At 39.3% G+C, this 12,576-nt stretch overlaps 2 protein-coding genes across 2 annotated transcripts; both read left to right on the top strand.

Annotated features, from left to right (window-relative positions):
• Window positions 1-30: 30 nt before the first annotated feature.
• Window positions 31-1,555, top strand: cenpw (centromere protein W). The gene is made up of 3 exons (XM_020642074.3): window positions 31-220; window positions 336-449; window positions 1,334-1,555. Exons 1-3 carry the CDS (start codon window positions 134-136, stop codon window positions 1,358-1,360), a joined length of 228 nt encoding a protein of 75 aa, XP_020497730.2. The 5' UTR covers window positions 31-133; the 3' UTR covers window positions 1,361-1,555.
• A 1,076-nt stretch (window positions 1,556-2,631) lies between these two features.
• On the top strand, window positions 2,632-5,148 carry LOC109990092 (E3 ubiquitin-protein ligase rnf146-like). Its single transcript, XM_020642076.3, has 2 exons — window positions 2,632-2,793; window positions 3,388-5,148. Exons 1-2 carry the CDS (start codon window positions 2,786-2,788, stop codon window positions 4,430-4,432), a joined length of 1,053 nt encoding a protein of 350 aa, XP_020497732.2. The 5' UTR covers window positions 2,632-2,785; the 3' UTR covers window positions 4,433-5,148.
• Window positions 5,149-12,576: the final 7,428 nt, after the last annotated feature.

The following is a 12,576-nucleotide window of genomic DNA, read 5'->3' as shown; positions in this document are numbered from 1 at the left end:
CATTTTGACGTTGTAAATGCCACGAAGAAGAATCGGTTTAACCGGAAGTTAGAGAGGCGGGAGATTGAAAGACGTAAACAGACTTTCGGTGGAGTGGCTTGTTGTTGTTGTTTAACACAATAAATTAGCTGAAATGCTGAACAAGGCACCCAAATTGAAACATACTGTCAAAGGGAAGATGAAGAGTAACGTGAAGGTGGGACCAGCCACAGAAGCAATGGTAGGAAGCTGACTTTATAACTTTATAATGTCTCCTGTGATTTTGAGTGTTTTCTTTGTTTGAAGCTACTTATCGGCCGTTTTAACACCGATTTAAATACCTTCTCGTTTTCTAGCTTGAGCTCCTAACGCTGGTGTTTGTGAACAGCCTGGCGGAGGAGGCGAAGGCCAAAGCTTTTGAAGAAAAATCTGCGACCATCAGAGCTCAACATCTCAAAGCAGTTTCCAAAGTGAGTGTTAGTTTCTTTTCTTTTTTTTGTGGAATAATTTGAACATTGTTTTTTTGTTTATTGTATTTTCGTGCTTTTCATTTTGTTTTTGTATTTTTTATGTTTGATTTTATTTTATTTGTCTGAAATAAATTTAATTAATCAATCAATCAATCAATTTAGTGGGACGTGAATCATGGATACTCTTTGAACTACATGTCTAACCACCCTCGTTGTCTTTTTTTTATACAAACATAATTCTTTGCTCTTTAATTTTACCAAAGTCACACAATATTGTCACTAATAGACTTACATACACGAGGCGTAAAGGGCTCACAAACGACTGAAATAAAATACATTTTGAGTTAGTTATTCATCCTGCAACTCTTTTGGTCTTTGTGATATTTAAAAAGTAAAACATTACTTCTGAGAAACTTACATCTTCAAACATTTGTATTGTCCGTCTAACAGTTCAAAAACCAAAGACTGCTATACACCACACAATCCAATTTACAGTTTTCCACTTAAATCTTCTTTTGCCTTTCAGTTTTTTCAATACATTTAATGTTAAGTTTTGTGCTGCTGCCAGTTTTCCTGCATACACGAGTTGTGCAGCTGAACCTTTAATAAACATATTTATGGTCAAAATATTACCATGTGTAGAGTCCAAACAAAATCTTAACATTTAGGAATGCATGTAGTGAAATTAACCAATCATTTAAAAAAAAAAAACAGAAACACCTCCAGAATTCAAGTTGTTGAAAGTTTGTGATGACATGCAGTAGTGTTTATTATTACTAACCAATAAAACACTAGAGAGCTAATATAGTACTAATAAATAGTGATGAAGTCTTTCTGATGTCAGGACAAAAAAACTTACCGAAATGTTTTTTTTGTCTTTATAGAAAGTGCTGAAAAAAGCAAGGGGATGAAGACCGTGACATGCGTCAACAAGATTTTTATGGACATAATTATGAGTTATAGCAGCAATATTTTTGCTATTTATGATAATCCTTTTTTTCCTTCTGAAATATACTTTTTGTGTTTTTCATTCTGTCTTAGTTTGTTCTGAATTTTTTTTCATGCCAAAATGGTCTTTTTAAATTAAACTCTTGTGAATATTACAATGACTTCTATTATGAACCTTTTTTTTTATAAAAATGTACACGCTAAAAATGATAGCTTACTAATTTTCACACAGTCGAACTTCGGCCACCATCAGGTCACCATTCTTATTAAGATATCTTCCAAAGTTTTGTACACACTAAACAGCCTTAAAAACAACAGAAAATACAATAACAACTTTCAACCATGAACAATAAATAGTATAGAAGCCATAGCAAAGCAAATGCATGTAATAAGAATAATTTATAACCCAAAGAAGTTATGAGGTTGACTGTATTAGGATTTGTTCTTAAAGTTACACAAATTTAGTCAGTTCTCACAGATCTCTCCACCCCCCTGTCCCTCTGTCCTCTTTTTGTCATGTTGAATATTTTCTGCTTCTCCATAACAGTCTCTTCCCAGAATACAAACTGGGTCTCCTCCCAAATTCCTCTTTTCTTCACTCCACATAGATAATCAGCGTGTTGAGATCCTATCCTGTCTACTTCTGTGTCCACTACATGCAGGGTTCTTTGCTGTAACACTCAACTCTCAGACTATCCTCTTTAAGCCATAAAAAGTTACATTTTAGCACAAAATCCATGAATTAAGTAGACATGTTGACTTTTTAAGGCAACATACTTTTTTAGTCTTTATATATTTCAGATCGAACAAGGTGTACTTGGAGTGCAGTGCTGCTCAGTCCATTGACAGTTATTTAATGTTGTTGTTTCTATTGTCTGACTCTATGTGCCTGTGTTCTATATGTTTTTTTTCATATTGTTCTCACCTGGCTGCCAAACAAATTGCAACTAAGTAAAATCAGTGAGATTAATACATAGAAGAATGCAGTAGATGCTTGGAGAAGGCCTCTCAATACGTCCCACAATTATTACTATTTTTGTATTTAATAAAGTATATAATAAACAAATTACACAATAATCTTTTTATTGTCACATTAAGATTAAAACGCACTATCCTAATAATAGGCTATTTGTCATACATTGGTAGTATCACACGCACGGTACGTGTTGTGTTCCGCTGTAGATCTACAAAACATGTGGAGTGTCATTGGAAACGTAGTGCGGCTTATCCAGGTGCTTCGACGTCAGTCATGTCATGTCCGGCCGGAGCTTGCAGTCTATGGTCCGGAGCCATTACCTGGTATACTTTAATATATAACCAGATATAAATGCAGCATTTTAAATACATTCATCTACGCTTCAACGGAAGACGCTTCTAGCAACACCCGAATGATCAGGTGAGTGACAATAGAGACTTTAAATGACAATAACCACTGTCAGCTAAATATGCTAACTCCGTATGCCAAAGCAGCTGTCAACTTAGCAAGGTGACTGACAGCTTTACATTAGTCTAATAGTATGTTTGTATTATTTTTTTAAGTTTTGTATAGCGTGACATGTAAAAACAAACACTGTTCTGTCGTTACTGCTTGTGATGTGAACTTTAAAATGTAATGTCATGAGCATATTCAGCAGGTAGCTTACGTTAGCTTAGCAGAGGGTGGTTGGCCTTATAAACAACTCGTTTTACGTAATTCAAAATCCACCAGTGTTGGCACATTCATGTCACTAACTTAAATGTGCTAATCCGTTATTATGTTAACTATTTTACTGGTGCATATTGACAAACCATTTTTCAATCAAGTGTGTAGGAGGGCGTTCCCAAAACTATCAACACAGCGGCGCATGTCAAGTGGGAGCCCACTATAGATGTATACAATAGACAATAGTGTCTGTTTAAGTTACATTTAGGTATATTAGTTACAGCTTTGTAATCGTGCATGCAAGTGTTTCCAGATAATAAGTTGTGCTGTTTTTTTCTCTCCCTGTAGTATGGCTGGCAGTGGAGAAGTGGACTGCTCAGTGAATACAGCCGCTTTAACCAAGCTGATAGAGGAAGTAGGAGATACTAGTGATTCAGCCCCCTCCAGTTCCACCCCCACCTCTGAATGTGCCATCTGCTTGCAGAGCTGCATCCACCCCGTACAGCTACCCTGCTGCCATGTCTTCTGTTTCCTCTGTGTGAAAGGAGCATCTTGGCACAGTAAGCGCTGCGCTCTCTGCCGACAAGAAATCCCAGAGGACTTTCTGGAGCGGCCGGTCCTCCTCTCGCCTGAAGAACTGAAAGCAGCAGCTGCAGGGGCGAGCCGAGGTGTGGGGACAGGTGTTGGTGGAGACTTTGCTTGGTACTACGAGGGGCGCAATGGCTGGTGGCAATACGATGAGAGGACAAGCCGCGAGCTGGAAGAGGCCTTCTCAAAGGGCAGGAAGAGCACAGAGATGCTGATAGCAGGGTTTCTTTATGTGGCTGACCTGGAGAACATGGTGCAATATCGCCGGAATGAGCATGGACGCAGGCGCAAGATGAAACGGGATGTTGTAGATATCCCAAAGAAGGGAGTCGCAGGACTCAGGTTAGAACCTGAACCTGCTCCTAACTCTGCTTTACCAGCTGCCTCCTTAGTCGCAACAGAACGAGTCAGTTCAGCTGATGGATCAGACACTACAGGTCAGTCACAGTCCTCATCCTTTGGGATGCTACTTTCTCTTCCCCCTGTTAGACCTCCAACACTCTTGGGACGCCATCCTACCAGTCCACTTTCTCCCTCTACCTTATCCGTCGAAGAGTCTTTCTCCCAGCTTCTATTGAGCCAGCCAGAGGGTGAACAGGTGGAAGGAGATGATGAGACATATGCGTATGCATCTGGAAGCAGTGACAGTGAAGAGGAGAGCGAAAGAACACAGTCGATGCCATATAGAAGACCGAGGCAGAGACCGCCAAGAGACAGGATGCCTCCAGGGGGAGGGGACTCGAGGTCTGCACTCAGTCTCCGCTCACGTAGTCCTGATGGACAGTGCACTGTAACAGAAGTGTGACTATGGACTCGAATGATGTCTCTGCAACCTGCTTGACAAAAAAAAGTTTAAAAAAATCTCATGACATGGAAACATACCTATAATCATGTGCCAAACATGATTCGCTAATGATTTTCTCCTTAATGCATATAATGTGTTTTATTCATCAGTTGTGTTCATAGTTTCCTCTAGGATCAGGAAAAAAAAAAAATCCAAAGCAGAATTGCATAAAACAATGAAAAAAGTTGAAGCATTGATGCCCTTTCAAAATTCAATTTACACATAAATTAACGGCTTTTGGCTAAGACTTCTAACACTTATTTCAAATGTGATACATGCATAAACGAGTAACTATGATTAGTCTCAGAAACAGGTAACAGTAAAGCGAAGCAAAAGACAGTCCTTTGTTCCTTGTTATTTGTGATCAGTTTGTGACATGGCTATAGAAATGTCTTTGATATAATGAACATTCTCTCTGTTTCCTTATCTTTTGACCTCCAGCTTAGCATGCATGATATTTATTTGGGGGGTTTTTCTTCCCCTTTTTTTTGAGTGAAGGTGTTAAAATCAAGCCTAAATGTAGCACCTTTGTAGTTACAGAAAGTTGAAACTGCTACCTGTTACATATTTTTTTTGTTAAGAAGTTTGAATCAAGTAGTAGTTAATAACTATTTGAACCTGAGTTTGTGTTTGTATGATTAAGCATGTGAGGAGTAAAGAGTGTGAATTCCCCTCTGTTTTTTGGTAAATGTCTTTGTTTTAAATAATGCAGTGTGTTTGTGTCGTGAGCGGTGTTAGGTGCTGAAAATCTATTGGCAGAACCACTGGAAAGTTTCAGACTATATATGTAGAGGCACATTTGGATTTCTATTTCCTGCCATAGCATTCTCAATAGGGCTACCATCAGAGCACTGGCATTGACATGTACTGGGATGAGCTCCAGCTGTCCCTACATGCTCCTTTTTTCCATTTTTGCTTTAAAGGTGATTCGTTTAATTACAAACTATTCAATGAATTACTTACAACAAAGTGTGTGTGTGTGTGTGTGTGTGTGTGTGTGTGTGTGTGTGTGTGTGGGGTGTATAGCTGTTGTGGTGTTCTGTCAAGTCTTTAAAGGTGTTTGTCTTTCACCTCAAATCACATTATGGATGATTTCTATTTTTTAATGGAGGAATAAATCGTTTAAAAAAAAAAAAGAATCATGGAAAAATTAAAATAGAAGTGGCGCTGATTCAAACGCCTGATTTCAACTTTCTTTCAGATTTTAGTTTCAGTGCAATGTACCTTACGAGTCCACAGGATGGAGCTGTTGCACTAATTGTATTGTCTTCACCCAACCTGTTGTTAGAGACCCTATTCAGACAGCCTGGGTTGTCCAAAAACTGCCAATGAGAGCTTTAGAACTCATACTGCCAAAAAAAGAACAGTTTAGCACTGAAGCCAAACTGGATCATTTGCCAGAATAAGGAAACCACAGACCCAGTGTGAGCAGTGTGTGACTTGAATTTCAAAAAAGGCATAATGAGCTGGTTCCTTTTCAGAGACTTTAAACTAACATGTTTACTGTCACTTAAATGATTTGGCTACCAAAATGCTTGTAACCAAAGAATGACATCTTTCTTTGAATTCTTAAATATCGGCTGGCTGTGGTTCAAAGATTGACTTGGTGAACCTTCAATAGGAAGATTAAAGATGGGCAGTGTGATCCTGTCTCCTCTTGTCTACATATAGAAGCATCCTTGGACAAGAAACCCAAATTGTTAAGCTTAAGCTTTATGAATAATTAAATAATAAGTTGCCTTGCGTGGCACTTGACCGGTGTATAAATGTGATAGGTGATTGTGACATCAGGTGTAAAGGCGTCTTGCGGTCGAAAGGCCATGAAGCTATAATTGTAGCTCATCTATTATTGATTTAACTTCCTCACTTGTTCACATATCAACACGGTTGTTTGCACTGTTTTGTTTGCCCTCTTTTGCAAAGCAAGACAACATTTATTTATTTTTTATTTTTTTCAGATACAGAGCTCAGCAACAGTACATGTCATGTTCTTCATAGAGATACATCAATAATAAAGCATTTATTGTGTAGGGCATCACCTAGCCGGCATGCAGGGACACTGACAGATTTATACGACATGGAAAAAGACTGTATTTAGATTGAACGAGGATATATACTATAGGGACATGAGACAGGTGGTTGCCAATGTAAAGGACAAGAAGAGAAGAAGAGCAGATAGATGATGATCGCATGGAGGTTGGACTGAGTTAAAAATGAAGCTGGGTGTCTGCTTCTTAGCATGCGTGCAAGGTCAGTGACTGCGGCTGGTCTGGACATGCAGTCACATTTATACAGTCGACACACAGACAGACAGACAGGAGACCACATTTCTATATGTTTTCAGACACATAGCCGCCCTTTAACTCCCCTGTACATGTGCTATCGTATCCTGGTCAAATGCCTGCAGTAGCCTGTTTCTTCACACTACAAAAAATACACACAGTCTCCAATAGGTCCAAAAATAGTCCCGTCATACCCACATCTTTCGGCACCCAGAGGCCCACAGTAGAGCATTGTTGTTGTGTGCATTATTTATGACCTTGTTTTTGTAGAGCAGGCCAACCGGTCCATTTTATCTGTATTCTTATAGATTCAAAATCCTAAAATGTCCAAGAATATTACATCTTTTCCCCTTGTATAAAACATTATGTATCTAGGAATAAATGGTTAGTGCAGTTTTATGAGCTTCTATCCTGCAGCTGTACATATTTTATCACAATTCTAAGATATATTTATGTTCGGTATGTCATCAGTATATCTTACCATAATGCAGAGATTTACAGACAGGGTACTTAATTCCTGCAGGAGCCAGGAATGACCTCACTCCTACTGTAACCATCATCGACCTCACACCATTAGAGCCTATCAGGTGACAGTATTCGCTTTGCTCGTGCTACTGAACCTTTTATAACAGCGATACATTGCGTCATTATGATGACTTCCAAAATCATAAAGTTTATATGTATTACATGTATGCTCCATTTCTAAATACAGAACCATATGATCACATAGTCCATTTTGACTTGCTTACTATTATTCTGTTTTCTGAATAGTACTGTGACAGATGAGATATAAAGATGAAAGAGGGTATGTGACGTTAATAACAGACTTTTAGCGAGACTACTCATAGAGACATTTGCAGGGATCTACTACTACTAGTAGTACTAGTCAAATGCAAATTTGACTAGTACTATCTGACTTAGTGCATCTCTGCTGGTAACATGGTTTACTATGCATGGTGACATCCTTATCAAAAATAGGGTTGTAATAAGAGACTGGTATGTCCCAATAAAACTTTTACAACACAGTAGGAGCAAGTGTATTTAAATCCATGTCTATAATCACAGCCCAATACAAATGATTCAGTTTTAAGTTAATGTTAGTTAGGAAACCTATGTTTATAATATTTGGGTTAAGCCAAAGGTTAGATTAATAAGCAACTTTATAGGTTACGGTTTTGCAGATTTATTGGAATAGTATAAAGTCACCAAATGCATGCCAATGAATAGCCACATCAAGCATGCAACTCTGTGTGAAACGCAATATAAGGCTGCCGCTTGGTGAATTACCGGTATGTTGAACTACACACCATGGTGATGGCTGATATGAACCTTAAAGTGACGTAAACTGGCGGACAGTTGCTTATGCAATATCACTTGTGTCTTGCCACAAGACTGAAAATAAAAATAAATTAATAAAACAATCAATGATAATACATTTGTAAAAATAATAAATAGTAAATGATTCTATCAGATCTGCTTTGGGTGTTGTGGTCTTTGTTTTTGTAGTCTTGTTTCAGTTTCTAAATCTTCTTACTGAACCGCTTTGCTGTGTGATGGATACTCAATGCAGAGAGCTGGCAGGATATACTTTAAGATTTTTAAATTTCAGTTTAACGAGTCAAAATCGCCTGCACATTGTTGTTGGTAAAAATGGTGGTTGGTGCTACTGAAATGGCTCTTGTGTATGACAAATCAAAGAACATTGATTGGCTTGACAGATGCCTTTTAGACTACTATTTGCACATGTAGTACTACTAGTACTGTAGTACTACCAACAACAATCAGGGATACTTTGTGTTTAGGGTTCATCAGCAAATGCTTATCAGTTATTAGCATGATTGCATTAGTATTTAGCTAATGAACAATTTGTAAAGACTGCATTATTCTCTAGCCAACAAGTAGGTTTGTGTACATTTGGTTGTGTGTTATGATCCATTGCAACTCCATTACTGAGAACCGGCAACACTTTGTATTTTGCTAAACACCTTGTATAAAACGGTTTCCCCCAACAATAATAATAATATAGAATAGCACTGGGCCACAACATCTTACTGAGCCGTTATTTTGGATATGACTTTGTGTGAGTTGAATATGTTTGTTGGCCACAGGCCAGACAGTGTGCCATGTAGTTGCTCCCTGCTGACCACTCTAATGAAACCAAATTAAAATTGGTCATTCCTCACACGAGAAATAGAGCACTATAGTCACCTCTGCCAGGCAACACCTGCTAATCCCCCGAGAGCATGCTGCTCTTGTTTTGAAAGGCGAGCCTCATGGGTTGTCTTTCAAAGTAGGGATCTTTGGGCCCCATTCTATTTTAATGGAGAAGTCTGAAATTCTCAAGAGACCTTTAGGGTCCTCCCGGCTGTCCTTGATAGTCCCACCTCTTGTACTGCCTCACTCATCATCCGGTATTTGAGATGGCTGTTTCAATGGACGGACCCAGACACACTGACAGTTCGGACATGTGGAGGAAGATAGAGCGAGAGGGATCGTGACACAGGCTACTGTCCAACAGATGGGACGTTTTGTACTTTGTAGATAAAGTGGGTGAAAAATGGACGTGCAGAGTGGTGGGATTTAAGAGTACACCTACAGTCTAACAGGGTTGACCCCTGAATTCATAATTTAAGCCGTCAACAGTCCCAGTAGATCGACCATAGTTTAGAAACCCAACTTCTGTTATTGATACAGCTGCGTAAGAAGAACAGGCTCAGCCACTATTGCAGTAATGCTAATTTGACCTCATTTAATCTCATAGAGACAACTCCTGTATTTAAATACAACTAGTTGCTCTTCGATGTCACATCTGTGCATGGATTTGCCCTACACCCATTAAGAACGACGCAACACCAAACATCATAACAAAGCTGTAAACAGGTGTACGTCTTCAACAGCTTGTTTGTGAACACATGTCCGGTGCAGGTGGATTCCTAAAAAGGAACATCCTTTTTAAAGCAGACGAAAAATGCAAACACTGTAGAACTTGAAAGTACACTAACATGCATGTTGTTTGAGACATGCAACCGTGCCTGGTCTTTTAAATTTTAACAAGAAAAAAGATTCTACATAATGTACAGAGAAGAAATGAAAACCCCTTTAAAACACCTGTTAAACAGCTCAGTTTCAGGTCGTCCCATTCATGTTTAACCTCTAAAACAGGGTGGTCTTGTCAATCTCCTGTTCACATTTTTGTGAGACACACTCAAATACAAGTGGCAGTTAACCAGCTATTTTTAAGTCCATCACAGTAGGAACTGACACAAGCTGGGGGGGGTCAGGAGAGAGACGCAGCACAGGGCCAGAGGGCAAAGGACAGGGGACAGGTGGTTGTGGGCGAGAAGAGGCAGGAAGGAGCGTGAGATTCCCACGTGCCCCTGACAACCAAGAAGACATTATGTCAGCCACCAGGGACATTTCAGAGAGATGTAACTCATAATCACGCATGTACCGTATGGATTGAGCTTGTCTACATGAATAGAGGCTTAGAAATCTGCCTAGCAACTACTGTAGACAGCCTGTCTCTGAAAGTGAACTTTGAATTGTCTGAACTATAAAACCCAGCTGTTACCCATATATTTCACATCATATATTATGGACATTTCTATATAAACATTATATGTTTATTTTTTCTTTCAGGTTTCTTAAAAAAAATTTGTGTACATTTTTTAAGAACAACCTTTAGTATTTCTACAGAAACACTTTCTTCAGTTACAATAATATAATTGCAATAATAATAGTAATCGTCTTATTTTTCCATTTACACAAATGGCTGTTTTCTCCATTTAACAAAAGGTTTTCGATAAATAAGATATTCACTGCGTCACAAGCTTTTGAGCCAAATGCTTCATTTATTTAACTGGATAAAATCTGTTTTTTACTTGACACCTATTTTATTATACACTTAATTACAGTGGTCCCTAACCCTTTTCCCTTGGAGCCCACCTATTTTATTTACATACAAGAAAAGCTGACCCACCTTCATCCATGAAGAAAATGAATATGCGGTCATGTTTTTTTAATGAACAAACACACATTCACACCGGCCCTTACAAATGAACTTAGAGAACAGAGAGCCATGAGAACAGATGTCATAAATAAGGCCCCTGAGCATATGTAGTGGAATTGGTTCATCACCATTCATATTTATAGGTGTGTTTCTATACAAAAAAAGCACATTATAAAAGTTGTGTAATGCAGCAAAGATACTTGTGGAAGTCTTCCAGGCCATGATGCAAAACTATTTTTGAGGGGTGTTACCTCCTTTGCCATGAGAGTGGGTGTGATACCTTGGTGGTGCTGATGTCAGAAGAGCCATTGCTACAGTTCAGCTGTCTGCTCTAATGTTCCCTTTCTTTCTCTATTTGTCATATGTCTATCTCTGCTCTCATGAATAGCCTGTGCAGAAGAGAACATGCTGTGCCAAGCCGTGCCATGCCGTGTCTGTCTGCAGAGTTTCCAGTCAGGGGAAATGAAGGGAGTAGAGTAGCAACCAGAGGAGAAACATACAGCAGATATTATGGTCTTGTATACTTATATACTGTGGGTGATTTCATTCAGGCAGCAGCTTGTCAAGAGTTAGCAGGGTGCCTGATGAGGACACAGGAGTGATGGCCAACAGGATGTCTTGTTAAAATACCCACATGCGGCTAGAGTAGGTGCCAACCTGTAAGATGGGCTCTCATTTACACGCAAACACAGACTGGGAACAAGAGAAGGGGAATAAAAGCAAATAGAGTAGAGCCACAAAGACCCTGCAGCGCTACCTCTCCTTTACCTTCAGAGGAAAGGTAATGTTTTGAAAGCAGTGACACTGGGAATACAAATGAAAAAAATATCAGTATTTGATAGAGAAATAGAGTAGAAACTGGCAAATGGATACAGATAAGAGGACACGCTCTATCCTAATGTTAACTATCTAAATCAGGGCTATTCAACTCTAATGTTCAGGGGGCCACATTTTTCAGAAAACTAAGGACCCGGGGGCCGGACAAGCAAGCCCACCACAGCAGTACACTGCGTGAAAGCTGTTTTTTTCATCAACAACAGAAGCTTGTGAAATGCACAGGACCAAAGATGTTCTATTAAACAGGAGCGCTGAGCTGTTTTAAAAACTTTTACTGTGGCAACAATGACAGTCATTCACAAGTGAGTTATTTTCTTAAAAATTGTAAATAGAAGTGATCTGCGGGCCAGTCTGATGTCATCCGTGGGCCGGAGTTGGCCCGTGGGCCCCCGGTTGAATAGGCCTGATCTAAATCATCAATGTTTGATATCTTGTTTGAAGGCAGAAATAGCAAGAGGCAAGATGAAAGAACGCTACAGAGACAGAGTGAGGAACCAACGCCCCCCCCCCCCCTTTATTTATACCCCCAAAGACAGCAGGATAAGATTTCTGGCACCAAAACACACGTCACGCTTGCTATTTCTGTCTAAGGTGCCACATAGCACCAAGAGGTTGGGTGACAGGGCTGAGGCACCATGGGGCCAAAGGACTTCCGTACAACCACACAGCCTTTACATGACATTTCACACTCTGGCCACCCCTACCAAAAGAGACAAGCATGTGCGGAAGAGCATGTGATTTTGTGAAATTATTTCCTTGGTGAGATAACTGAAGGTTATGTATGCCTGGGAGTTTAAATTTTGTTTTTGAGCGTATGTGTGAAACTGAGAGTGTGTGATAACTTGCCTTTGAGACGAGGTGATGTGAAGGAAGCCAAAGGTTAAGGAGAGAAGTGGGTAGCATAATTACTTTGAAACGTCCTATTGTAGATCTTATCTTCCTCACTAGATGTGTTTTTTTAACTTCTTAATCCATGT

The sequence above is a fragment of the Labrus bergylta genome, chromosome 15 (assembly GCF_963930695.1).
Source record: "Labrus bergylta chromosome 15, fLabBer1.1, whole genome shotgun sequence".
NCBI classification, from domain to species: Eukaryota; Metazoa; Chordata; class Actinopteri; order Labriformes; family Labridae; genus Labrus; species Labrus bergylta.
The sequence above is the reverse complement of the archived record's forward strand: the minus strand, read 5'-3'. Positions and strand labels throughout refer to the sequence as shown.

Bases quoted from the DNA above. Each gene is read 5' to 3' on its own strand.
- cenpw (XM_020642074.3), top strand. From the start codon at position 134: ATGCTGAACAAGGCACCCAAATTGAAACATACTGTCAAAGGGAAGATG. The intron at 221-335 runs GTAGGAAGCTGA...CTCGTTTTCTAG, and splicing joins GACCAGCCACAGAAGCAATG to CTTGAGCTCCTAACGCTGGT. The intron at 450-1,333 runs GTGAGTGTTAGT...TTGTCTTTATAG, and splicing joins ATCTCAAAGCAGTTTCCAAA to AAAGTGCTGAAAAAAGCAAG.